The sequence below is a fragment of the Pogoniulus pusillus genome, chromosome 8 (assembly GCF_015220805.1).
Source record: "Pogoniulus pusillus isolate bPogPus1 chromosome 8, bPogPus1.pri, whole genome shotgun sequence".
NCBI classification, from domain to species: domain Eukaryota; kingdom Metazoa; phylum Chordata; class Aves; order Piciformes; family Lybiidae; genus Pogoniulus; species Pogoniulus pusillus.
In genome coordinates, this window is record NC_087271.1 from 30,564,817 (window position 1) to 30,592,533 (window position 27,717).

The 27,717-nt window shown below is 43.2% G+C and overlaps 1 protein-coding gene across 2 annotated transcripts; it reads right to left on the bottom strand.

Annotated features, from left to right (window-relative positions):
- Positions 1-177: 177 nt before the first annotated feature.
- On the bottom strand, positions 178-27,679 carry MCOLN2 (mucolipin TRP cation channel 2). 2 transcript variants are annotated; one of them, XM_064147918.1, is made up of 14 exons: positions 27,325-27,679; positions 23,954-24,113; positions 20,689-20,862; positions 15,688-15,832; positions 14,595-14,682; positions 14,365-14,461; positions 13,791-13,890; positions 13,012-13,127; positions 10,859-11,008; positions 8,001-8,102; positions 7,769-7,891; positions 3,506-3,712; positions 2,040-2,155; positions 178-744 (listed from the first exon to the last, which is right to left on the bottom strand). In XM_064147918.1, exons 1-14 carry the CDS (start codon positions 27,372-27,374, stop codon positions 708-710), a joined length of 1,665 nt encoding a protein of 554 aa, XP_064003988.1. In that variant the 5' UTR covers positions 27,375-27,679; the 3' UTR covers positions 178-707. The 2 variants fall into 2 exon arrangements, with proteins under 2 accessions (XP_064003988.1, XP_064003989.1); XM_064147919.1 differs by lacking the exon at positions 27,325-27,679 and adding an exon at positions 26,991-27,274.
- Positions 27,680-27,717: the final 38 nt, after the last annotated feature.

Consider the following 27,717-nt stretch of genomic DNA (forward strand, 5'->3'; position numbering starts at 1 on the left):
TTCCATAATGTGCTATCCCCTCTCTGACTACAAAAAAACCCAACCCACACCATACACCAAAACCACACACAACCACCATCACTTCCAGCTGATAAAGACAAGACTGTGATAAGTGGTTTGTGTTAAAATTATATTCAAGAGATAGGTCAGCAATTAATTGTCGCTTTTATGCAGCTCTGTAGTTTTACATAAATTTATTTCATGGACATGAATTGCACCAAGTAGAAGTTAGTCTTAATGCCAAATGCATCACTTCACGTGAAAAAAACTCCTCTCTTCTCCTTGCCTACACTTTTTTAATCGCAGAATTATACTTTAAAATTTTGCATGTCTTTTTTGTTTCTTTCTCCTTAAGAACAACACTTGGTTCCAGGCCAGTTTCCTTCCCCCCAGAGATGAGTAGCAAACGGAGCTCCCATGGACACTGCTCAAGGATCAGCTGCCTTCAAAGTGACAAAACTCGGGGCAAGAAAGCAGAGTTCTTCACAGCTCTCCTCCAGATGCAGCTTCTGGGCTCTCCTCCTGGCCAGCCAGCTGATGTCACACTAGCTGGTTTTCTTCCCCCAACAACTTAATTGGGTAAGATCAGTCTGCTCACAACAAGGCAAGTCCTGATAGCGGGCTTCGGTACAATCTGAAGAACAATTATTCTCCTTGCAACCATGCTTTCTTTGCATATATTACTGGGGAATTCTGATGTGTAATCATCAGTTAATAAGTATCAAGTTGTCATCACTCTGTTGTCTGCAAAAGAAAAAAGTCACAAATTTCCATTTGGCAGAAAATTAAATAGGAAGCACCTACTCATACAATGCTAAGCTGAGTTTTGATCCTTCTGTTGTGTGCTACCCCATTTCAGCAAACACCTTCAACACCTGCACTAGGACAAAAGCAGTAACTGCTATAGTAACAGGAGCTCTAGATCTGCATTCCAGTTACCAGGCTTGTGCCGTAAATACTCCACAGTATATTACAGTAAAGCATATTTATTCTGCTCAAGCAGACAAAGAAAAATCTCCTATCTTGCACAATGACTTGGATGTGAAACCTGAAGCTGTACCTGGCTGGAGTTCTTACTAATTGGATTTCAAGTGTCCACAGCAGCTCTGGGATACCTGCCCATCACCATCTCACATGCTTTTTTATACAGCTATGAGGTTTCCCTCTACCAGACTATATCAAAACTATAAAGCTGCATTTCACAAAAGCCTCAGTAGATAAGTAAACAAGCATCCTACTGCTAAAATAGGATTTGTTACATCAGTTGGGATTGAACAAGTGTTCATGTTCCACTCTATTCCTTCTCCCACAGCCTGGCTTATTTCCACAGTGCCCCTGACCATTCAGCACACAAGGAGGAACTCTTCCAGACTGCCTAGGAGCAGCGACAAATCCATCCACTCTCAAAGGATTCAGAGGTGCAGCAGGTTTCCTAGAAAGAATGTTATTTCCTGACCAGCAAGCACTAGGTGAAATGTTAATCTCTCACCAACATCAGCTTAAAAATGGCCAGTGCTAAGAATTCCAAAGGCTTGAATTTGGTGGCAACCAGACATTTACAATTGTTCCCACTATTCTGACAGATGGCATTGAACTAGTTTGCCTCACAGACACAGCATAGATCTGGGATTAAGTATGGGTTTCTGGCTGAATGGCATTCTCTTGCTTTCTGCTACCATCCACAGCCTAGTAGAAAGCCTTTCAGAAACAGAAGGCTTGCAAAGCCCTAAGAAGCAGAGACTTAGTTTGGTTCTGACTCCTTGACAGACTCGTCTGCAGTCTTCCCACTGACCTCCACCAGTTTCTGTAGAGTAACGTTCATATGAGCAAAGCATTTGAAATGTGCATTTAACCTCAGAATTGCTTCTCCTGCACCATCAACAGACTAAAGATCTAACACCAAGCGTAAGAGCAACAAAACTCCAACTATTCTATGGGCTGCATTCTGGATGCTTCAGCATTTGTGAAAGAGCACTCTGCCTTGAGAAGCTTACTGCTGTACTTCTAAGAAAAACACTCACTATAAACAGCCTACTCACCTCCTACAGCAGCAGATGAATGACATGGAAGTCTGTTCTTTCCTGTAATCAGCACTGCCATGGTCTTTTAGAAATGTATGTAAATCTGTCACTGGAAATCCACTTTGCTGATATTTCTGAAAGAGAATGCATTTTATTTGCAACACACAAGAAGTTACTGGGTATGAAGTGTTCTAAAATCTCTTCTGGAGTGTGATAGTCAAAACCAAACTATTTGGTTAATTCGTTCACTACTGCTTTAGGAAATAAGAACAGAAAGCCACCCCAAAACAACAAAAAACACAAATTAAAGGAACCAATTCCATCTTAGAAACACCACAGCTCTAGTTGCAGAACAAAGAAATCTATGTGACATAGAATTGATATTGTTCATAAGCTCTCATACATTTTGTTTGCTGTCTATACAGACCAAGCAAGCAATCTTAAGTTATACTGGCACTGAATGTCACTTGTTCACATCAGCTACTATGCTCACTGTGAGTGTTCTGGGATCTTTTTCCCTATGAACATCAATGCTGGATTTGAAGGAATACCTAAAGTGGGTATTGAGCATTGTCATGCCACAGAAAAGATCAGCAAAACACCAGTTCAGCACATGGAAATGGTTCCACATGGATCCACAGGCATTGCTCAGGGGAAAGAATAACAACAGCAAAACACTCTTCTTCAGACCAAATTAACTCAGTTGCAGAAGACAGTTAAGTTGTATTTTGAGATGCTTAGGAAGTGGAGATTTTGCTTAGTCTGACATTGTAGTTCATATCAGAGTAACTTTATTCGGATGGCCTCTATCTGATAGTAAGACAAGAAAGAGATGAAAGCTAAAGAGCATGAGCCATATCATCTTCCCACTAGTTACAAAGAGACAGCACTAGAAGACAAGGACAGGAGTTGATTAGTGAAAACTTTGCTTCACTTCCAACCACTTCTACTGGCACAACAGTAACTTAAACAAGAAGTAGCAAGTCTTTTGGAAAACGTTTTCTTTCAGCCACACATTTCCAAGCAACACACTGTTAGCTCGGACATTTAACATGAGCTTTGAGTTACAAACTTGGCCATTGTCACACTCCTACCAAAGATGTATTCTGAGATGCCAGCAAACTCTTCCTGACCCCGCCTTTTGATGCTACAAGAAGGAACATTTACTCCAAACAGGACTTATAAACTGACTTTTCCCACTCATCCTTCCACTTGTTTTCATTAGTTCTTAGTTTTTTAAAGCCAAGTGAAGCAGCAGAAGGCACAAAACAGGGTCAGGCACTGAGGACAGTTTTCCAAACCAATTATTGCTTAGTCATTTGGATGACTACCCAGTCACCCTCCCAGTCTTGCCACAGACTAAGCTAAAAGATTTTAACAGACTTACTAGTTGTCATAACTAATGCTAGATAGTATGGTGCTGAATGATTAACAAGAACGGATATAAAACTGATTAGAAGTGCAAAGGGAAACAAAAGTTTTACCTTTATGGTGTCGTAAGAGTCAGTAATGAGTGCAATAAAAAGGCTGAGGATCATGTATATAAACAGGCTGATGAAGGAGTACAGATACAGCCGACTGAACAGCCACACCAGTGTGCTCTTCTGCTGGATCTGAGCAAACGTCGCAAACATATCATCGCCGTTGACCAAAGAGAACAAACACTCAGCCACTGTGTTCAGATCCTCAAACTAGAAAACAATGAGTACAGTTTCAAAAATAAAGCATGGAGATTATTCCTCCAAAGGTGAACAGTGTTTAAAAAACAAACAGCACAACACATTTGGTTTTAGTTTTCTTCACAGCAAAAGGAAAAAGTCAAACCAGACAACCACATGCCACCACACTTTTTTCCCCCTTGTATATTCAGAACAAAACCTGTGTCAAAAATAGAACAATCAGAAATATAATACTCAGCCAAGATTTTATATTTACATTAGAAATAAGAAGATTTACGAACAAGAAATCAATTTGCAATGCTTGACAGGTAAATCAGCCAGCAACTAGTGGCCAAGCACCACAGAAAGTGTAAAGGTTACAGAATTTTAAGCTATTTTAGACCTGCAGGGGAAAAAAAAGAAAGAAAAAAAAGCAAAGCCCATAGATACATCAATTTCACAAAAAAAAATCTATGAAAAACTATACAGTAAATCAGAGGCAGTATGCTGGAAACAGAATCCACATCTTCTGAACAGCTCTCCGGAATCACTGGAGTAAGAGTAATTAATCAATCAATAATGCATTAAGAAGTTAGAGATAAAAGGGCCTTCAGAGCTTGAATGGTCTAAACAAGATTTGTCTCATGATGACATAGAATCATAGAATCAACCAGGTTGGAAGAGACCTCCAAGATCATCGAGTCCAACCTATCACCCAGCCCTAGCCTGTCAACTAGACCATGGCACTAAGTGCCTCAGCCAGGCTTTGCTTGAAGACCCCCAGGGACGGTGCCTCCACCACCTCCCTGGGCAGCCCATTCCAATGGGAAATCACTCTCTCTGTGAAGAACTTCTTCCTAACATCCAGCCTATACCTACCCTGGCACAACTTGAGACTGTGTCCTCTTGTTCTATTGCTGGTTACCTGGGAGAAGAGGCCAACCCCCACCTGGCTACAATGCCCCTTCAGGTAGTTGTAGACAGTAATAAGATCACCCCTGAGCCTCCTCTTCTCCAGGCTAAACAGGCCCAGCTCCCTCAACCTCTCCTCATAGGATTTGTGTTCCAGGCCCCTCACCCGCTTCGTTGCCCTTCTCTGGACACATTCCAGCACCTCAACATCTCTCTTGAATTGAGGGGCCCAGAACTGGACACAGTACTCAAGGTGTGGCCTGACCAGTGCTGAGTACAGGGGAAGAATAACCTCCCTTGTCCTACTGGCCACACTGTTCCTGATGCAGGCCAGGATGCCATTGGCTCTCTTGGCCACCTGGGCACACTGCTGGATCATCTTCAGCTTACTGTCTATCAGTACCCTCAGGTCCCTTTCCTCCTGGCTGCTCTCCAGCCACTCTGTCCCCAGCCTATAGCGCTGCTTGGGGTTATTGTGGCCGAAGTGCAGAACCCTGCACTTGGCCTTGTTAAATCTCATCCCATTGGCCTCTGCCCACCCATCCAGCCTGTCCAGGTCCCTCTGCTGCTCTCCTACATAATTTATCTGTCATTCAGAAAATCCCAAGCTTTATGTAAAGGCTGCAGCTGTACCACCAAGCGACTAAACAGAGTCCAGGCAAAATCACAGTTTCATTTCAATGACATCCTCTTAAATTCATAACTCCACTTTCCCTAGCTGAAAGATGCTCTGAGGCTAAATGCCATTCAACCACCAGGTCAGCACATCTCCCACCATCACACTGCCCATCCAAATAGCTGGATTTGTTAATTATAATTCATACTGTCCAAAAAAAGAGTAACACACGACGTTTTAATGCAGATATCATCAATGCAGTAAAAGGACTACACTCACTTGAAGTCCTTTATCAAAAGGAAGATGCCAAGAGGCACATGCTTGTAAGGGGAACATAATGTTGCACAGAAACAGCAGGTCTGCTCTTACCTGTGACTTATGGGGGGTGTTATTTATTTAAAGCCATTATGAGACCCAGCAGCACATTTTCTGAGATGAAGGGGTGAATGGCATGGGAAATTCACAAGTTTTGATGCATGGCCAGTAGGACAAGGGAGGTTATTCTGCCCCTGTACTCAGGACTGCTCAGGCCACACCTTGAGTACTGTGTCCAGTTCTGGGCCCCTCAATTCAAGAGAGATGTTGAGGTGCTGGAATGTGTCCAGAGAAGGGTGACAAAGCTGGTGAGGGGCCTGGAGCACAGCCCTGTGAGGAGAGACTGAGGGAGCTGGGGGTGTTTAGCCTGGAGAAGAGGAGGCTCAGGGGAGACCTCATTGCTGTCTACAACTACCTGAAGGGACATTTTAGCCAGGTGGGGGGTGGTCTCTTCTCCCAGGCAACCAGCAATGGAACAAAGGGACACAGTCTCAAGTTGTGCTGGCGGAAGTATAGGCTGGATGTTAGGAGGAAGTTCTTCCCAGAGAGAGTGATTGGCATTGGAATGGGCTGCCCAGGGAGGTGGTGGAGTCACCATCCCTGGAGGTGTTCAAGAGGAGACTCGATGGGGCACTTAGTGCCATGGTCTAGTTGATTGGATAGGGTTAGGTGATAGGTTGGACTGGATGATCTTGGAGGTCTCTTCCAACCTGGTTGATTCTATGAGTACAGAGAGAAGCCTCCTAAGTATTCCCCACCTATAAGCCCCTTGATAATAGAACATTCTCACTCAGTATCTCTGGCTGTAGAAAGCAAACACCTGTATGTACTTCTATATTTTTGAGCTATGGCCTTCAGGATCTTTGAGCACAAGGACCTTTCTCCTGTGTACTGGCACAGCAGGGAAGGCTCTGCCCATTTCTTACTAGGTTGAGCATGTGCAGCCAAGAGAGCCTTGCTAAGCCAGCTGCTCGCTGCTCTGCACAGTGCCACACTGCCGTCCAGTGGGGAACTGTCACAAACAAGAACCCATCTGGGCACGGTTGTTTTCCTTGACGCTCTTGAGCTGTGACGTTTAGCAAGAGGTAGTCTTTTCACAGACAAGCATATTATTGAGTACACTTCCTTTTGTCCACATAACTCATGTTCTCACTGCAGAGAAGTTACAACAGTATTCATGCTATGCCTGCTAGGAACAGTTGAGGCTCTAATATGATGGAGGATCCCACAGAGAAATGTACTGTCATCAGCTTAAAACAAAGGCAGAAATAATACCTACATTTCTCAAAGGATTACATTTTGCTACAGGAATCTGAGCTCTGTGAGTGCAAGAAGCTAAGAAGGTATCTCTTGTTACAAGACATGCTGTGCCTAACCAACAACCAGGAGTGAGCAGTCACCTGTCACCGATGAACGGACAGCTAGAGTTTAGCACAACAGCAATCTGCCTTTTAAGCTACTGCATAAACCCAAGACAAAAACCCAAGCAAATAACAAGCTTCATGAGTGGGAGATTTTTTTGTTGGTTAGAGGGGGGTTGGAGGTTTGTTTGGGTTTTTGTTGTGTCGTTGGCTTGGGTTTTGGTTGCTTGCTTTTCAGCATTTTGGAATACACAAAGCTTTACAGCTGTACCCAGGTCTTAGACAAGGCAAAATACACTTTGATGTCAACCTTAAAAAAAAATACACCAAAACCACAAACACAAAACTGAACAAAGCCACAAATAAACCCAACAAAAATTCCCAAGCAAAATGAAACAAAACGCCCAACCACACAGATTGAGTGTATAAACAAGACTTCGAGTTAAGACAGAAGAGCTGAAGTTACACTCTACAGGAAAGATTTGGATAAGAGAGTCAAGAAGACTCCTAGAAATGGTTAAGGGTGAACTGGTGCCTCTTCAGCGCAGCTGAACCGCGACTGCCAGAAGAGGGCGAAAGAGATAAACCAATACACCTCCAGTCCGCAGCCAGACACTGCAGGGACAACTCACCCGCTGAACACATACAGCCCTGTCCTTGGGATCCCGTTGAGTTCAAGTGCACAGTGAAACAAGGACATGATTACTTTGTGGAAGAGAGCAGGCAGCTGGAGATACGTGTCCATGGAAGGAGAAATACTCCTGTGTTCCTCATTGTAGTTTTTCAACAAACCCACAAATTTAAGACCTATTTCCATTGTTATTTTAACTATGAGCTGTGCACACAGATATTCACAGATCATTAGACCAGGAAAGGAGTACATACCTTTTCATGATAAGGTCCCAGGACAATCCAACCACAGAAAGTATAGCCAAGATAAATCATCCCAGCACAACAACAAAACCTTAGCACTTTAGGCAACGATGCTTGCATAGTTAAAATTAGCACCTACAAGTCAGGGTGGAAGAAAAGATAAGAAAAAGCCACAAGTTAGAGTGACCCGAGTAAAAGTGACAAATACATATTTTAGCTGTTGAATATTTGATTCATGTCTTACATTGTAGGTTTGAAAATATCCCAGGTATCTGATGACTCCGACCCAGACAAATAAGGTTGATGTTCCAAGTAAAATGCTGCAGACATCGTAACTTGTGAGGTTCTGTGGGATCCAAACAGAGCAGGCATTCAAGTCACAAAGCAGCAGATTTGTTAGCGTGATGGCTATTCAAATTCCAGCAGTTGAAACAAAGAAAGAAGGGCAGTCCAATACTGAAAAGACTTGCTGTATCACAAGTCAGAACAAAAGTGAACTGTTGTTAATTTAGTGTGACAATTTGGGTGTTGCCTGCCTCCCCCATACACTTAAGAAAATCACCCAGATTAGACTCAGCCGAGCTGGAACTCAGAATGAAGCTTCCTATTTATAGCTTAGCACAATATTCAAGCAGATATTTACAATATATACAGCTACAGACAGCAATATGAAAGTTAAAGAAGTAATACAGAAACACAACTCCCCTCCCAGAAACCAGAGTCCCCAGGAAGGGCTCTCAACCACCCTTCCACCCCTCTATCTTACCCCCAACTTTGCCTTACATTCAAGGTGAGTTAGGAGGACCAGCCAGGGGGGGTTACAAAGCAGAAGTATTAGACAGACACAAGGGTTAGAGAGAGAAGTGCATGCATCCAGAGCCAGAGAGCAACTCTGTTATCTGTGTTTGTGTTCTTGTTTTTATATATCTCAGCAAGCCTGTGAGTGCAGTAGACATCACCATTGTTTCCTCTTCTCAGCCTGTAATCCAATTCCTCTCACTAAAATATCCTTAGCTAGCTTCAAGCTAGCACAACTTGGTGAGATCACCCAAATGCTTTAAAGGGCATCTGCACTGATATTCTTGTAGTTCTGCATGAAGAATGAAGGTGTTCAAGAAAAGACTGGATGAGGCACTCAGTGCCATGGTCTAGTTGACTGGATAGGGCTGGGTGCTAGGTTGGACTCGATGATCTTGGAGGTCTCTTCCAACCTGGTTGATTCTATGATTCTATGATTCTAAGTCTTTACCTTGGTCACAACACAGTTATAATAGCTAGTATCTCCCAATTTTTATTTTAAAAAAAGCTTAATATATGCTATGCTAGGCAAAACAAGCTCTCATTTGCCATCCAGTCAAAAGAGAAAGAAACCCAAACCACAGAGTCATCATTTAAAAGATAAGTGAGCCTCAAGACTGCAGAGCCCTTTTCACGCTACGCACACTTACATCTCTGAAAAGGTTGCCAACTGTTTGGAGCCTGAATGTCATTTTTACTATCAGTGAAGTTTATAACCAGTTCTACTTGATTTTAGTGTAGAAGGGTGGAATTTGTTGCAACAAGCACGAGATACCCATCTAGTTCAAGATTTCCTTCCCTCATTCCTCCACCTTCCCATACAGCTGGAGGTTCTCAAGTGCCTCCTCTGAAGGCCACTGAGCACATGAAGCAGGAGCAGCACACTACCCACCCCGTTTTTCCCAGAACACAAAATTTTGTGGGCACACAAATTACTTACAGAGATCTGTTGAGGAAAAAAAACTCAACCAAAACAAAATGAATGAACAAACAAAACACCCAAAACCAGCAAAGGACAGAAAACACCCTGAACTGCTGCCGCCAGGTGGACAAAACACATTGATTACAGCAAGCTCAGAGCAGGAGATTGTGACAGTTTGGGTGTTACCTGCCCTCCCCCACTCTTATGAAGTCACCCAGAGTAAATTCAGCCAAGCTGGAAATCAGAATGAAGCTTTATATTTACAGCTTAGCACAAAATACAGGCATATATATACACAAATATATACAGTTATATACAAAGATAGACAAGTTAAAAAGTAATACAGAAACACAACAGCTCTCCCAGAAACCAGAGTCCCCAGGAGGGGCTCCCAACCACCCTTCCATCTCCTTCCCACCCCTCTCCCTTATCCCCAGACTTTGCCTTACATTCAAGGTGAGTTTGGAGAATTGGCCAGGGGGGTTACAAAGCAGAAGGATTAATTACACAGACAAGCAGGTTAGGGAGAGAAGGGCAGGCAGCCAGAGCCAGAGAGCAACTGTGTTATCTATGTTTGTGGTCTTGATTTTATACATCTCAGCAAGCCTATGAGTGAAGCAGACATCACCACTGTTTCATTTTCACAGCCTATAATCTAATTCTTATCACCAAAATATTCCAGCTAGCCTCAAACTAGCACAGAGATCAAGGACCAGCAGGTGATGCTGTCTGTGCCTGTAATTGGGACAGGCCAGGAAAGCCATCTAAAACACCATGTTTCCAGTTCCACAAGCCATCAAGACCCCCATTTTATCCAAGGGGATGACTCTGGGTTTCCCTGTACAACATAGACCAGTGCTTCTTACAAAACCAACACAACTCAAGTTGTTTGTTTTCAACAACTGTGTCTGCCCACACAGGTCCTATAAAAGGGATTAGCACTGCGGAAATAAGATGTTTAAATAGTTTACATGGTCTTACTGAAAAACTGGTTTCAGTTTCTCTTCCCCAGGTATCAGCCAAACTAGCAATAAGAAAAAAGCAGGAACTAGCAGAAGTTAACAAGATCAGTGACCACGACACTGGCACTTGGAGCTATGGTCTGGTGATGAAGGATGCTGGGATGAAGGTTGGACTGGGTGATCCTGGTGGTCCTTTCCAACCATAGCGATTCATAGTGATTAGATGTTGTGCTGAGGGATTTGGTTCACTGTCAAGGGCTTGTCAGTGTGAAACTAATGATTGGACTCGATGAGCTTGAAGGTCTTTTCCAATCAAAGAAATTCTGTGAATCTGCGGCAGATCATTTTCATTTGTCCCCAGGTTTAAACACGTTAAATGTGGTTACAACAAGCTTAATGTATTAAGTTTTAAACTCTTACCTTTGCTTTTATTTCCATTTTTAGGACTGAACCGATGATTGTCATCACATCACTGATAATTACCAGGATATACCACCCATTGATGAACTCCAGACGATCAGAGTCACAGACACGACGCTTGTATTTCTGCCTGAAGAAGTTCACAAATCTCTATGGACAAGCATTCAGGTGTTTAGTTACAGGTCACCTTGGATGAAAAATAGGTGCAGATGTCCCACTAGGACAGCAGTGCTTAAGTTTCACATACCCCTTTTTCCTATAGCGTTTGTTGGAACACCAGTTTAAAACTCACTTTTGATAGCAACATAAATAAATAGAATTAAAAAGATTGGTTCAGGCCTGTGATGGTTTGGGTGTTACCTGCCTCCCCCCCACACTTCAGAAAAATCACCCAGACCAGGCTCAATAGATCTGGAAATTGAATGAAGATTTGTATTTACAGCTTGGCACAATATACAAGCAGATATTTACACTATATACAGCTACAGACAGAAATACACAAATTAAAAAGTAACACAGAGACACAACAGCCCTCCCAGAAACCAGAGTCCCCAGGAGGGGCTCCCAATCACCCTTCCACCTTCCTCCCATCCCTCTATCTTACCCCAGACTTTGCCTTATGTTCAAAGGTGAGTTTGGAGAATCAGCCAGGGGGGGTTAGGAAGCAGACAGATTAGTCAGGCAGATTAGAGAGAGAAGTGTAGTCCAAAAAGCCCAGAGAGACTCTCCCATCTATATTTATGTTTTTAGAGATCACAGCAAGACAATGAGTGAAGTAGACACCACAACTATTTCCTTTTCACAGCCCATAATCTAATTCTTCTCACCAAAATAGCCCAGCCAGGCTCAAACTGGCACAACCCATCCCTGTCTATTTCACTCCGAGTATTGCTGAGAACTGTCTAATCTAAAGCAATGTTTACAACAATGAATATCACAAGTTCAGTTCACACTTCATTCCAGCTATCTTAGATGTAGGTGATTCAAAAGCTCAGAAAAAAAAAAAAAAGCACCTTTCCACAGCACAGCTGACTTCATAACAAATCCCCACTAGCATAATCCTACCTTGTTACCTCCTTTTTAGTCTCCTTCACAAGTTTCTACCCACCTTCAACAGACCGAGGCCACAAAAGGAATGAGTGGGGAAAAAATGGAATCAGTAACTCAAATACAACTAAGGTGAGAGCTCTTATTTCCAGTAACAACAACAACATCACTTCTCACACCTAGCACTGCTGGTCTCTTTACTTGCTCTTTTTGCTCGTGAATCAACGCCTATTTCTGACAGCAGTTTCACAATGCCTTGGCTGAATGGCAACCTCTTCACAAGCTACAAAAAGGATACTGAATGAAATAAACCCATGTCTGCACTTTCATATCCTACTCGTTCTGACCTTTTTTTTTCCAGCTCCCATAAGACACATGGTTGCAAGTTTTATATAATGTATGGTTATAACTAGCACATCTCAGGGTCCAGCCTGTTTCTGCATCAGTATTTGGACCAAAGGAGCTAAATCTGCTTACACGAAGCTGTGAAAGCAGTTCGAGACTACATCAGACAGGTTTAGTTTCAGTCTGTAAAGGAGAGTGATCAGGAAAGAAAGTCACAGCAGACAGCGCTCAGAGACAGTGGAGAGAAAAGAACTGAAAACCTGTGGTTCAAGCCCCACGAAGCCCAAAAACCCCAGCACAGCATATAGACTAACTGGAGACACTGGAACTTTCTCCAGTTAGAACTAGCCTTGAGGGATGTTCACTAAAGCATTCATTTATGACAAAACCTCTGTGGAAATTCTAGTCTGCAGCCAGGGATGAATTAATGTTCTGAAGGTGCAGGATGTATTAGCAGCTGTAAGCAGCACAAAAACTCAGGTATTTTTTTGGTGCAAAATCCTGGACTAAATAATCACCTTCTACTGCCCCCAACAGATACAAGACACTTTGTATTGCGGCACTACACAAACAGAAGTGAAAGCTCCTTCAGCTAACAACTACTCACCACAGATATCTACACATCTTTTGTAGAGATAGAGTAAGAGGGCATGGTCCTGTCACAGAAGCACTACGAAATATTTCAAACCATATCACTTGACAAGACTAGCAGCAAAAGACAGAGCAGAGACAAAAAACGAGATTATGAGCATTGTGCTTACTTTTTGCAGTCTCAGGGCAAGAACAATGGATCTTGTGCAGAGGATGAGAGAAGCAAAGCAACTTAGAATGACAAATCCATCAAAGACTAGAATATACTGAGTGTTCTTCTGGAGAACTGCAGAATCAAAGGCAGGAGAATTAGTCTTTTCACATATCAGCACAAACTGTTACAAAAGATCACATATTGTACCCACTGGAGCCAAACTAGGACTGAATTGGGACACACTTGGGCCAAACTGAGACTCGCTGGGGTCAAACTGGGACCCACTGGGGCCAACCCAATTAAACACTCTCACTCCATAAATAAATAGGTTACTAGAAACATTCTGCAATTACAGTTTGGGTTACAAGAAGAAAAAGCACACTAAAGTTCTCCAAAATAAAACAAAAAAATGAGTATTATAAAATAAAGAGTTCCCTTCTTGCACTAAGTTGATCTGTCCATCTGCACAGGGTAAAAGAAAAGTAGGCTTTGGGCCATAGCAACATTATCAACTTAAAACCAAACAAGAAGTTCCACCTGTTCACTCATGCCATGACCAATTAGAACGCAACCAGAAGCTCTGACTTGCTGTACTGTATCCTGTATTCTTCTCATCCACAGGTTTATAAAGCATCTTGTGACCCCAAATCAGGCATTCTCCTTGGCTTACTCATATGTCAATCGATGAACAGGATGGGGAAGTATCTTCCTAACCAGACCATTACTGAGCAGGGAAAATGATGGGAGGAGATGCCTAATGCTACTACCACACAAACACACATGTACTGTACTTACCAGAGCCAAATATGTGCCAATCTTTACATTCTTGAATATCAGTGTCACTGTCAAAATAGATTTTGATTTTTCCACTGTGAGCTCTATTATTGAAAGTTATCTGCAAACACAAAAGCATATCAGAAACAAGAGTAGCAAGACAAAATTTCATTCCATGGAGGAAAGAAAAAACAAACCCAAAACAACTTACTAAGTGCTTTGACATAATACACAATAATATTTACTGGGCAGGTGAGCCTTAATGAAACTGTCACCATAAGTGTTGGTACAGGTGTAACTTGAGAACATCATGTATGGCATTAAAAGCTGCATTCTGGTCAGCCAACCTTAACTTTAACCTTTGGAAGAAGAAATTACTTACCTCCTCCACAGGTTATGAAGTCACTGGCTGGCATAAGGCACAAGATACTGACCCATGGCAATACCATTTCAGCAACCTTTGGGAAGGAGGGGTGAGGGCCAGGACATGCTCAATTGCCTTTAACTTGGACTCTAAATATAAGGATGATGACAATGCCTTATCTGAAGCTCCTGCTACTTATACAGTGTTGGAAGCCCCATAGCCCATACTCACAGTGTTCTGAAATGCATAGCAGTCAGGCAATTCACGGGCATGGATTGTCTGTAGTGCAATGCCTTTCAGCTTGAAGGAGATTTCAACCTGTATAAGCCTGAATGTTTTGGAAAGTGTATAAATACAAGTATAAAGACACAAACACACACACACACACAGCAAGGAAACTACACAACTCAAAATCCACCACATTCATACAAAAGTTAGAAAGAATCTCATCACTGCTTTACCTGTAAAATTCAAGGTTGAAAAAAGAAGAGTTCAGCTTCAGTTCAGCCTTCTTACCAGCTAACTCCTGTGGCTTAAAAAAGATACATTCTAGAAAGAGAAGAGGAAAAGCTGTAATCTTAACTCATAGAATCAACTAGGTTGGAAGAGACCTCCAAGGTTATCCAGTCCAACCTGTCACCCAGCCCTAGCCAGTCAACTAGACCACAGCACTAAGTGCCTCATCCAGGCTTTCCTTGAACACCTCCAGGGACGGTGACTCCACCACCTCCCTGGGCAGCCCATTCCAATGCCAATCACTCTCTCTGGCAAGAACTTCCTCCTAACACCCAGCCTAGACCTCCCCCAGCACAACTTGAGACTGTATCCCCTTGTTCTGTTGCTGGCATAGTGAATCTTCAGGAGACAACAGCAAGAACTCAGCTCAGAGATGGTAAAAGACAACCTCCCAATGAAAGCAGACTCATCAGCATCCAGAACTCTGCATTTGAACTTTCTATATGGGAGAAAACAAACAACCCACCCAGAAACATACCTACGACTCATGACAGCAGTTAACAAGAGCCTCCTATAGTCTACAGAGTTGCCATTTCTACAGAGGTACTAAAACCCAAAAGAGAAACAGGCGAAGAGCATATTAAACGTTCCTATAATTGCCACATAAAAAGCTGTTGGTACTAATCATAAAATCAACCAGGTTGGAAGAGACCTCCAAGATCATCCAGTGCAACCTAGCACCCAGCCCTAACCAATCAACTAGACCATGGCACTAAGTGCCTCATTCAGTCTCTTCTTGAACACCTCCAGGGATGGTGACTCCACCACCTCCCTGGGCAGCCCATTCCAATGCCAATCACTCTCTCTGGCAACAACTTCCTCCTAACATCCAGCCTAGACCTCCCCTGACACAACTTGAGACTGTGTCCCCTTCTTCTGTTGCTGGCTGTCTGGGAGAAGAGACCAACCCCCATCTGGCTACAGCCTCCCTTCAGGTAGTTGTAGACAGCAAAACTTTATTCCTTTTTTTAATAAAACTTTATTAAACTTGATTATTTAGCATTAAAACATTATCACTGCACATTTTCAGTACAGCACCTGTTTCAGTAGAGACATCTATGTTCAGGGTGTCGTTGGAAGGAAGCATTGTGTGTTTCTTGTACTGTTGTTTGCAGATTTTTAAACCTGCTCCTTCATGGTCATAACCAAGGGTCCCCAGGGAGATGCTTTTTAATTGCCTGTACTAGTTGAAAAACAAGAACAGAAAAAAACATGTCAGAGACCTTTTGCTTTCTTCCACTAGATAGTAACTTTCAATCTCAAAGCTGTGTATCAATATAGCTTTTTACAGACAAACAACAAAAAAAAAGCCCACAAACCTGTTGGATGTCCTGTACTTACTGGGCTGCCTGCAAATGATTACCCACGTGCCAGACAGCAAGCCAGCAGACAGCTTTCAATTAGATGCCTGGCAATGATTTTAACACAGTGTTTCTACTCCCTACATGCACACCAGGGATATCTTATGTATTTATCTCATGAAGGTGTTAGCTTTCACATCACTTGAAACTTGATTGCTTTACATAAAATCTAAGTCTCAGTTCTTATCGAATCCACCTCAAGTAAAACCAGAGCTGAGCCCTGCGTGGCACAGAAAAGGGAAGCCACACATCCCCTGTATAACCAAGGAACATACAGAGCTTGGCCAGTCTCCAAGAGTAATTTAACCTTCCTACTGTACACAAGCACAGAAGAACTGACAGCATTTCTTCTTTCATGTTAAACACAGCACAAGTCACTGTCTTCATATGCTAAAATGCCCTTGAAAACAAGAATGAGAAGTAGTAGCACATAAAGCAATGCAAGCCAAGCATTGCCCATGCATGGATCAGCCCAGAGTACCACCAAAGAACTCCGATCAAGGCCAGCTCTTCCCTGACTTGCCTTCCAGATGTCATTGGTGTCTACTGGAAGCAAGACCCTCTGATCCTTGCAGCAACATCTTCCATTATCTGCACAAGCAAGACAAAACCCTGGGGCACAGCTCTCCCTGTGGATCTCAACTCAACACCTGAGATCAGTGACTAACCAGCCCCTAAGATCCTGTGATCACAAAGGCAGCTGCTGCCAGCTCAGCTGGGCACCAGCTAGCACTGTCCAAGAGGAGCTGGACTCACCCATGGCCCTGTGAGGAAGAAGGCATAAACATCTAGTAACTCATTCACTTTTATCATTACCTAACCTAGCAAAAGGGCTCAGGGCAGCATTCTGTACTAGTCTGCTCTGAAGGAAGTACTTAGCTTCCCAGGGGGCCCAAAGTAAATAAACGTGGGAAGCCCGATAAGACTTCCCATGCCTTAAAAATCCCCATTCAGCTGGCTGTGGGACAGACTAGACCTTTTTTTTCTTTCAACACAGATTTTTGTTAATGAATCACTCAAGGTTATCCTATTTCCTCCTTCCTGTGGTCATTATGGCCACTAGCCTATTTTGTGGGGTACAAAATCCCAGCAGGCATTCAATAACTGCATGCTCTATGTCTAAAGAAAACTGCAACAGAACTAGGGTATTTCTGCCTAAAGCTCTGCCTGGCAATCCTGCTCCAAGCCCTCATGGCTGAGCTGGCAGCAAGTTTAGGCAGGCTGAGAGAAAAAAAAACACAGCCTTTGTACCCTGTCAGAATGTTATCTTAACTCAAGAGTCAACTAGGAAGTCCAGTTTGACTAAGGCAGGTCGGGTGAGTGGAAACAGGAGTTAGATACAACTCCACTGAGATGACTCTGGGGACATCTCTAGAACACTGCACCTAACAGCCACTGCTCTATCAGCTTCTGCTTTCAGGCTCTGCCCTCCTGGCCGTTTTAACACATGGCTCTGGATTACTGTGCTAGTTGGAAGCTAGCTAGGATGTTTTGGTGAGAAGGATTAGATCACAGGCTGTGAAAGGGAAACAATGGTGATGTCTACTTCACTCATAGGCTTGCTGAGAGATATAAGAACAAGAATCCAAACATAGATAAGGGAGTTGCTCTTCCTTATCTATGAGATTAGAGAAATGCAGGCTGTGGGCTGCATTTCTCTAATCTCACCCTCCATCTCTGATTAATCCACTTGCTTTCTAACCCCCCTAGCCGACCCTCCATTCTTCCTTGGGGCACAAAGCAACATCTGGGGTAAGGTTGAGGGGTGAGGGAAGGTGGAAGGGCAGTTGGGAGCCCCTCCTGGGGACTCAGGTTTCTGGGAGGGCTGTTGTGTTACCTTTTACCTTGTATATGTCTGTATATAACTGTATATACTGTAAATATCTGCTTGTACATTCTGCTAAGCTGTAACTATAAAGCTTCAATTTCCAGAGCTGGCTGAGTCTAGTCTGGGTGATTTCCACAGTGTGTGTGTGTGGGGGGGGGGGGCGGGTAATACCCAAACCACCACAATTACTCACATACCACTTTGCATTAACACTATGAAACAGCAAAAGCAAAATTTCCAGTTATGCATTTCTAAGTAGCCTCAGACAGAGCAGCCAGCAGAACATCCTGATCCCACAAGACTCTGCTGAAGAGCAGAACACAAGTTTAATAACTCCACATGGCTGCTGTGTAATAGAAACTTCCAAACTAGACCTAGAAGAGCAAGGAAAAAATCTGCACTCTTTGCAGCAGAAAAAGCATGTTTGGAGGATTTTCAGTGACGATGGTCTCTTGCTTTTGGGTTTGGTTTTTTTTGTTGGTTGGTGTTTTGGGGGGGTTTTTTTGGTTGGGTTTTTTTTCTCCCCCGTGGTTGGGTTTTGGTGGGGGTTTAAGTGTAAAAATATCCTAATGGAACATTACCTAAACTCCAGCTTTGCTATGTACTATTACCATCTTCTGCAATATCACGTCCTTCTGCTTGCAGCCAGTCACTAGTGGTGTTCTCCAAGGATCAGTGCTGGGCCCAGTCCTGCTCAATATCTTTATTGATGATCTGGATGAGGGGATTGAGTCCAGCATCAGTAAGTTTGCAGATGACACCAAGCTAGGAGCAGGTGTTGATCTGTTGGAAGGTAGGAGAGCCCTGCAGAGGGACCTAGACAGACTGGATGGGTGGGCAGAGGCCAATGGGATGAGATTTAACAAGGCCAAGTGCAAGGTTCTGCACTTTGGCCACAACCCCAAGCAGTGCTACAGGCTGGGGACAGAGCAACCATCCCTGGAGGTGTTCAAGAAAAGACTGGATGAGGCACTTAGTGCCATGGTCTAGTTGACTGGATAGGGCTGGGGGATAAGTTGGACTGGATGATCCCAGAGGTCTCTTCCAAATTGGTTGATTCTATGATTCTATTCCTGCAACCCTCTCACCAACCATGCATTTCAAATTATAACTCAAACCACCAAAACTAGAGCTCCTAGATGCCCATCTCACAATTTTAGAAAGCTTTGGGGTTTTTTAAGCTTAGAGTCACTTGGCTTGGCTGTTCCTAAAAACGCATCCTTTAAAAAACAAACAAAATCCCCCCCCCAAAGCAACATCAGTCAATGTTCACCTGCAAGCACACTTCTTGAAATCTTGCATGCCATAAAAAAACCCAAAACTCCTCAGGAACTACATCCAGAACCCAGATTACACAAGTTTAATCTCTTTAAAAGACATGTCTACCTTTACACAACCTAGACATTTCATGAAGAGACCTTTTTCTGTTGTCTGTATTACTTGTTCTTGAGGATTTAAAGCTATTATTTCTCTAATGTCTTCTATCTGGACTTCACCTCGGCCTTAGTGCCTACAAAAGAAGGAAAGTGAGACAAAGCAAGCAAGGAAGGAAAAAACAACTGCACAGTTTACAGCAGAAATAGCAGCAGTATCAAGAGTTGAAAGGAAAACTGAGAAAACTTCAACACTTTTAGCACACTAGGAGCAAGAGTCCTGGCCTTGTCCAGCACAGCAGAAACAGTGCATCCCTTGATGACTCTGCTGCATTTCAAAGGAGATGGAAGACAAGCAACAAAGCCCCTTGTGAGCACCTTTAAGGAGTGGGTAAGGTACAAGCCATTGGATCACTGCAACTCCCAGATGTCTGCTGGGCATAACTAATGGCAGTCAAAGTATTTTAAACCAAGCATCAGAGGTAATGTTCCAGGTTTGGGGAAAATGAAAGATGGTTTCAAGCCACTTTCTACCCCTCCAGTCTGCTGGGCATAACTAATGGCAGGCAAAGTATTTTAAACCAAGCATCAGAGGTAATGTTCCAGGTTTGGGGAAAATGAAAGATGGTTTCAAGCCACTTTCTACCCCTCCAGTTTGCTGGGCATAACTAATGGCAGGCAAAGTATTTTAAACCAAGCATCAGAGGTAATATTCCAGGTTTGGGGAAAATGAAAGATGGTTTCAAGCCACTTTCTACCCCTCCAGTCTGCTGGGCATAACTAATGGCAGGCAAAGTATTTTAAACCAAGCATCAGAGGTAACGTTCCAGGTTTGGGGAAAATGAAAGATGGTTTCAAACCATTTCCTACCCATCCAGTACAAACAGTTTCTGGGCTTATTGTCATCCTACACAAGAAATGTGTCACTTTCCACACACACACACTCTTCTATCTCATGACTTCTAAATGTACCAAGTACAACTATATGTAGTGAATTTTCATCCCAGATTTATTCAGTTTCCTCCCATGGCTGTAAAGGGGCTTTTCTTTAAAATACTCTTCCTAACCAGTGCAAGTGCCTCTACATTCCACATTTTGAGGCTCCTGGCACTCACTATAAAGCTGCAATTCAGTATAGCTGTAAGCACATTTCCCCCCCCCCTATACTATGCATAGGTATATTCAGACCCATAGCTCTTCAAAGCAAGATTGAAGAGCTTGCTCTTCAATCCAGCTCAAGCAAGATGACTGATTTTCAAACTTTCAGGCTTTCTGCACTACCCAAGTAAAATTTCCTTATATTCATCTCCAAAGAACAAAAAAATGTAGACACGTACACACAAACTTCAGGACACTCCACCTATGCTGATGTGCTGAAATACCAGAACTGAATTCCAAGAACAGAGACAGAAAACCAGAACCTTAGAAATTTAGAGTTAGAACTTTGGCACTGTTCATTGTAAACACACATGCTTACCTGATTAATAACATAAAAAATGCTATCATAAGCATCTTGTTGTGTATATATACTGCAGCTGTAGTCATCCTCATCAACTCCAGAGTAGCCTTTCAGGAATAGGTGTTTAAAAGCAACAGTGTTTTCCTCTTTGAATGAGACCACCAGCTGGTTACTCAAACCAAAAAAAATAAGCTGACAAGACAAGAAAAAAATAGGTTTAATCTTGAACACTGGCAAAGCAGCAACCTTTTGTGCTTTTTACAATTCAAAGCTTTTTCCTATAACAGAAAGGTGCCTGCTGCTATCACTCTGCTACAAGTAATTTACTCCTGTTAACTAATGCCCTAAAAGTCAAGGTTACTACATGCAAGGTAAGAGGAAAATCTAGGTCACTTGCTGATTCCAAAACTTAAGAGTGCAGCAATTAGATAGCTAGATGGCTACTACTTTTCACACATCCAGACAAACATCTGTAACTGGAAGTTGAGGATGCAAGTGGCAGAAGATCTAACCTAACAGCATAGCCTGCTCCTCACAGTAATGCCCTATTTCTCTATGGGAAAATTCCTGAACCTTCTTCCTACCTCTAACATGGCACATAAGAATAAACCTGTGTGGGACCCCACAGCAACCATAGGCACCACCTGCCTAACCCAGATGCTGATTAAGGAGGCTATAAGAGGAAGCAGCAGAGTTATTAGTCAGGATTTGTATTGTCCTGTGATATGGATGCTCCCGGTCCCATCACCACCAAGAAAAAACACATAAATGGAGCCTAGGAGCTGAAAAAAAGTAAAGCAAGCAACAAGAATCTCTTCATGGGCATAGTAACAGTAGAATATGCCAGAGCCCTAAATACCTAACCCTTCATCATCCTAGGTTTGAGCTGCTTACTAATGGCAAATACGAAGCTGTCTTTATTGCATGGAGTTTTCAGGCCCCACAAGAAACTGGCAGAAGTAGGGAAGAAGCAAGAGTGAGAAACTGCAACAAAAGGAACTATGAACTTCAAAATCCCCCAAAGCAATCAGATAGGCTTCACAAACATCAAAATTCCTTCATTTGAAACAATGGAAACTGGAAAGCACACCTATTTCTACACCACTCCTCCTCCTTCTCCCCCTTGGAAAGCACACCTCTTTCTACACCACTCCTCCTCCTTGGAATAGTTAATCTTTTGTCCTAGAAAGCAATCACTTAGATCTAGGACAGTGTGCTAGTTTGAAGCAGGGTAGAGTGTTTTGGTTTAAAGAATACATGCAGTAGGACTATTTAGTGCAGGGCTGTTTAGCTACACATCAAAGTAATAACTAGGACAAAGAAAAGGGGATGTCAGCTCTGCTAAGTATGTACAGCCTTCAGATTAAGAATTAAACCTCCATTCCTTCAGTCAAGTTTTAAATCAACTACTTAATATCTTCATCAACTACTTAATATCTTCAGCTGACTGGGGAAAAAAAAAATCACTAACCAAATGGCACAAGTAAATCTGTGGCACCCTAGTTAGTTATCTATAAAAAAATCCAGAATCTTCCAACTACAACATAGGGAAATAAAACATACTCAGATGGGTTTCCTTGGAGGACTCGCCTGGGGATTTCAGCACAGTGTTGGAATAAAACTTAATCCCCGTGCTGGGACAGAAGCCTCTCCGACTTTTCAGTCAGGCACTGATACCCCAGCTGCACCACACTGAAGACAACACAAGTGTCACGACTAGCAGGCTAACATCACGCAGAAGCAACTAGGAGACAGCTTAAATTATCCTAATTTTGTCCTTCAAGGGTCTTGTACTCATTCTAAAATACACAGATGCTTGTCGAACCTGTCCATTTACTTTCAGCTCACATCTGAAGTCTCCTTGGTGAGCAGTACACATCTTCCTTCAGAAACTATTTCTTGCCTGCCATCTGAACAAGATTCAGGGCTGACAAAAATCTTAAGCAGCAACACAGAAAATCTTGAGGGCTGTGAAAGTCAAGCTGCAAAGCACTCCTGCTTACAAAAGATAGCAGGAGACTGGGACAGCAAACAAAGCTACACATTTAGTAGCTCACCCAAGAATGCAGGTCAGTAGTTTAGGACAGGTAAGTACTGAATCTTTGCATAGACATGTGAAGCTGCATTGTGTCACTACTCAGACACAAAGAGTACTTCCCTGCCTTCAAAGTGAGGGGAAACAGCCTACATCCCAGGTGCAGCTGTCAGTAAAGAAAAATGGGACACCTATTCCTATGAGCTCAGACCCCTCCCCACACACCCCTTAATACACTTCCTCTTTTCAAGCAGCTCTTGTCTCTACAAGTCACAATTGTGCCAGCGTTAGTGTAAATAGCTTATCTTAGCTAGTCTTGCCTCCTGCAGCCAGACCTTCCTTAGGACCCTGGTGCAGCATGGCAGCAGCAGAGGCTGGACCCCCTCCCATCTCAGCAAGGCCAGAGCCTGCTGCTTCTTCCCAATGGGGATGCAAGCTAGAGCTGCCCCATAACACACAGGAACCTCTAAGCCAGGGCTACATTTCTCTCTAGCAGACAAGTCAAACACAAACCTGGAACCCTGCAACTCAGCATGTTTTTAGGAATTGTGTATTTCTTGCTCTTGCAAAGCATCTGGTATCAGAGTCCATGCATGTCAAAGGTCCAGAAAACTAACTTCTACTTACACATGCCCTGTTTTGCTTCTCTCAGCCTCCACTCATCACTTCTCAGTGGACTGTAAAATAATCAACTACACTTTTATCAGTGCAGTCTAAAATACCCTTTCTTTGCCTCTATCTAGGCAAAGAAATACCCTTTCTTTGCCTCTATCTAGGCAAAGAAAGATGAAAGCAAGAGCACATCCAATTCCTGTAGCCCAGTCATTTTCATTATCAACATAGATCACAGCATTTTCACATTCAATGTGTACATATCAAATTACTGACTAGATTTCAAGAAATATTGCTTTGAAAAACAGTCCAGTGAAACTATAATCTATGAACATAACAGGAAGCAGAACACACAGCAGTACTGTGAAAGCAAACCTAACCTAAAGACAGTGTTGAATTTAGGGGGATGAGTAATTTGCTTCAAAGTATTATCTTAAACCAGCAGAATATCTGGTCAAGTACTGCCCCAACTATTCCTCCCCCTCCAAGCACTTTTTATAGCATCTTCTCTCTCTGAAGTGGGAAATTCAAATCAATAACAAACACCCAGGAAGGGCAAAGGCCCAGAATCACACATTTACTTCTCCTGCACATCATTGGTGTGTTTTCTAAGAGTGAAAACAGAGGAAGGATTACCTGTGTAGTAACCATAAGTATCTTCAAAATCTGCAAAGCCAGTTTCCATGGTATTTGACGTCTTGCTCTGTATTTTTCACATGGGTTCATGAAGTAAAACTTCAAATCCTCTTTCAGAGTCATCTCTTCTAGATCTAAATCTGACTGAGCCATCATACTTCTGCCATAAATAGTATGGGAATTAGAAACCAACAGAATGCTTTGGCAAACCATTTCCTCATACTGCAGCTTCACCCCAGATCACCACATGACATGAAAGGTCTGTAATAGCTTTGTTTTAGAACAAAACACATTAAATATATCCCTATGATCACATCATCATAAACCATTCAATCACAGTAGATCACTAAAAATGCCATAGTCACACATTTGTCATAAAAGAGGCATTGAATAAGAGGATCAGTAATTGCAATGGCAGGTCTACATTTATCTCTTCCTTTAAGCTAAATATTTGAAATAAAGAGAGGCCACTGTTAACACATTTCACTGAATAAGCTACATTCTAACACCAGGAAAAGGTGTCTTAAAAGACTAAACAACCAGAGCAGTCTTCACAGCATGCTTCTGTTAGGAACACACAGTGTAAAGGACTACACGCACAGGTCTTTATTTATTTCAGTATCTGGCTGTGTAAAAATCAGAGCAACAAGCACAAAGAACTGTTACTATAGGTGTCTTAAATCACTCTCAGTTTCTTCTTCTTTACTGAAGACATTGAAAATAGTATCCTTCTAATCTTTTAAATCCTGTTTTCAGTAACAGCTTTCAGAACTTGGAAAGTTCACACAAAGACCAGAACCAAACTTGTAATTTTTGTCTACCCTCCATGTGTTAAAGTAGAGCAATTGAACCTGAATCTCAATTACCAATCCCATTTACCATCCAGAAAAACGATTCTGCATGTTCTGAATTATAAAAAGGAGGACACAGTCTCTCAATGTTCTAATGTTAAAAGCATCAATTCCAAGTCCTGAGATGCATTCTTACTTCTTTTGTCCTCACCTGTCTGAAGCACACAGGTATTTAAGCCCAAAATGTAGACCCCCCAAGAACATCTGATTTGCTAGAATCAGCTATTGCATACAAAGAGAGATGAAAGTTAAAAAACAGTGAAGTTGACTCTGTGGTGTTTCCTCATAGCAGGAAGTGAAAAAAATACCTATTTTAACATGAGAAGCTCAAAGGTCGTATTTAATACACAGCCTTAAATCAATCATTCACAAAGATGGTGGGAGTTAGGCTGATTTTGTTGTCGAGACAGGAAAAACACAGCAAAGTTCAGGGAAAAGAAACTGTGGAGTTCATCCCCATGTAAATTTATTATAAAGGCACACTGGGGTCATTTTAATAACGTCTAACGTGTTAATTGAAAATCTTAAAACACATCTGACCAAAAAGTATATGCTAATTATAGCTGTGACTGTTGTCTGCAGGAGCAGGTACAAACATACCTAAACCTTGCATTGACACCTCAAGACATCACTGCTCCTGTACCAGCTTCTCTTGATCGGGCAGAAGTATTTGCATGTGTACACAGTGAGCAAAATCTAACCCCGAGAATAAGTCAAAGAAGCAGGCAGGAAAGAAAGATGAAGTGAAACAGGTTAAATCTGGGTCTAGTCAGGATTTAAAGCATGAAGGCATGACATGAGAAGCACCTTAAGACAGCAACAAAATCTTCCCCCAACAGTGTATCAGAAGTGACAGATCTTTAAAAATAAATTAATCAGATGTTAAATTAATGACACTATTTCCTCTGATAGTCACATACATATGATAGAAAAGATGATGTTTCTTCCAAATCTGTCTTTCAAGCCTTTACAGCAACTCTTAAAAACCTGATGCTGACTACTAACAGTACTTTCATTCTTACACAACCTTCATTTAACTCTGCTCAGTAGGGATTCTTTTCACTGATGCTTTTAGCTTCCTTATCAATTAGTTGAAGAAATTGTGACCAAGAAATTCAGCCAAGGAAAGTAACACACTTTCATCTTAACAGCAAGAGATTAAATCTGAGCCTATATATATATATATAATCACTGTTGAGCTTTGTCTTCCAATTAAAAAACATTGTTCTCCAGTGTATCATTTAGGAAATAATACATATGGCAACAGGTGAAATACAGCATTTGTTTCCTAATCCATTTGTTCCCAGGATAGATTCGAAATACCAGATAAACTGCATTAAATCTGCAGAACTAGCACCTTCAACCAAAGCATTAAAAACCTTAAAAAGCTCAGACTGATTAACAGTGACATTTAAAATACGCCATCTAGTTCTACCAGCTGTTTAGTAGCGTAACAATCCAAAAGGAATCCAAACTAAGTACCCAGCTCTAGGCAGCCTAATGGAACAATTCCGTTCAGCCACAGCGGCGTAATTACGGTGCTCAGGAGACTTTCACGGTGTCTTGTAAAGCACCAGCAAATTCTGTAGCTGAAGACTAACTCTATTATGCATGTTTACATTCATATCTAAGCATCATTAAGTGTTATGCATTACAAATAATAGTTGTTACTAATTAGTTTCGGTAGTAATCAACTAATTCGATTACTACAGCCACCCTTGCAATGCTGTATCTGATGGGACAATGCGTTACTTGGATGACGTTTTGTAGGGAGGCACTTCAAAGCTCGCTATTCTACTCGAGAAAGTGGTTTCAACAGTAATGATTACAGTTACCTGCTCATGAAATACACTTCTAATATGAAGCGCTCTACCTAGCAGAAAAAGCAGAGTGGCTAAAAATCTACTGGGCATAGACTGACTATCTACATCGCCCAGGACTTCTCAGGGAAATGAGCTCTAAGAACCGGACAAATCCCTTTTACAGAGCTGCTGTTAGCTCCTGGCCAAACTGCTGCAGAAGGAGTAGAAATAATCGCAAGAGCAGCCAGAGCAAATCCACACGCAAGCCACGCTGAACTCCTCTCCATGACCGCAACACACCGGCAGCACAACAGGCAGGGAAGCTCTTTAGTTGCTGCACAGCACGACGAAGCAAAGCCACAGGTCAAGACGAGCAGGACCTACCTGGTACAGCAAATTCAAAGCAGGAGCCTGCGCCACACCTCCACCCGCTCGCTGCCGAGCGCGATAGCGGGAGCGCTCTGCTCCCCTCCTGCCCTCCCTCGCTGCTGCTGCTGCTGCGGCGGGGCATGCCCGTTATCACAGTCCCACACGGGCGCCGTGACTCCAGCGGCGGCCCGGGGCCCGGCCCGCGCCCCGGGTCGCTTCGCCCCTTCCTGTAGCCGTTGGTGAAGGCGCATCTTAATCTCCCTGCCCCACCGCCTGCCTTACCGCGCTGGGCGGCGTGACCCGAGCGGACAGTGCCGCGCCCAGCCCAGCCCCGTCCCGTTCAGCTCACCCACTAGCAGCGGCCCGTCCGCCGGGCAGGTACTTGAGGGAGATCTCCATGGGGCGGCGGGGCTCAGCCGCTGCCCGGGCAAGGCGGCGCGGAGCTCCCGCAGCCCCCGGTGGCTGACGGGGAAAACCGGCGCCAGGACCCTAGAGGCCGGGGCCGGGTCGGGCCGCGCAGCCCCGTCCCACCAGCGAGTCCCGCGTCGCGCCCTCTCCTGCCCCGCCGCGCCGCCTTTATGTGTCCCGGGTGGAGGCGGGCGGCCCGCCGCCCACGTGTCCCGCGGCCGCCGAGCCGACGGCAGAGGCAGCTGCCTCTTCCTTTACCGCAAAGCTACCGGGGCCCCGGCTCCTGCGAAGTGAAGCAAGGGTGGCAGACTGTCAGGTTAGATTAGCTACTATG

Bases quoted from the DNA above. Each gene is read 5' to 3' on its own strand.
- MCOLN2 (XM_064147918.1), bottom strand. From the start codon at position 27,374: ATGGAGATCTCCCTCAAGTACCTGCCCGGCGGACGGGCCGCTGCTAGT. The intron at 13,128-13,790 runs GTAAGTACAGTA...TTGATTCTGCAG, and splicing joins TTGGCACATATTTGGCTCTG to TTCTCCAGAAGAACACTCAG. The intron at 7,892-8,000 runs GTAAGACATGAA...CCTGACTTGTAG, and splicing joins GATATTTTCAAACCTACAAT to GTGCTAATTTTAACTATGCA.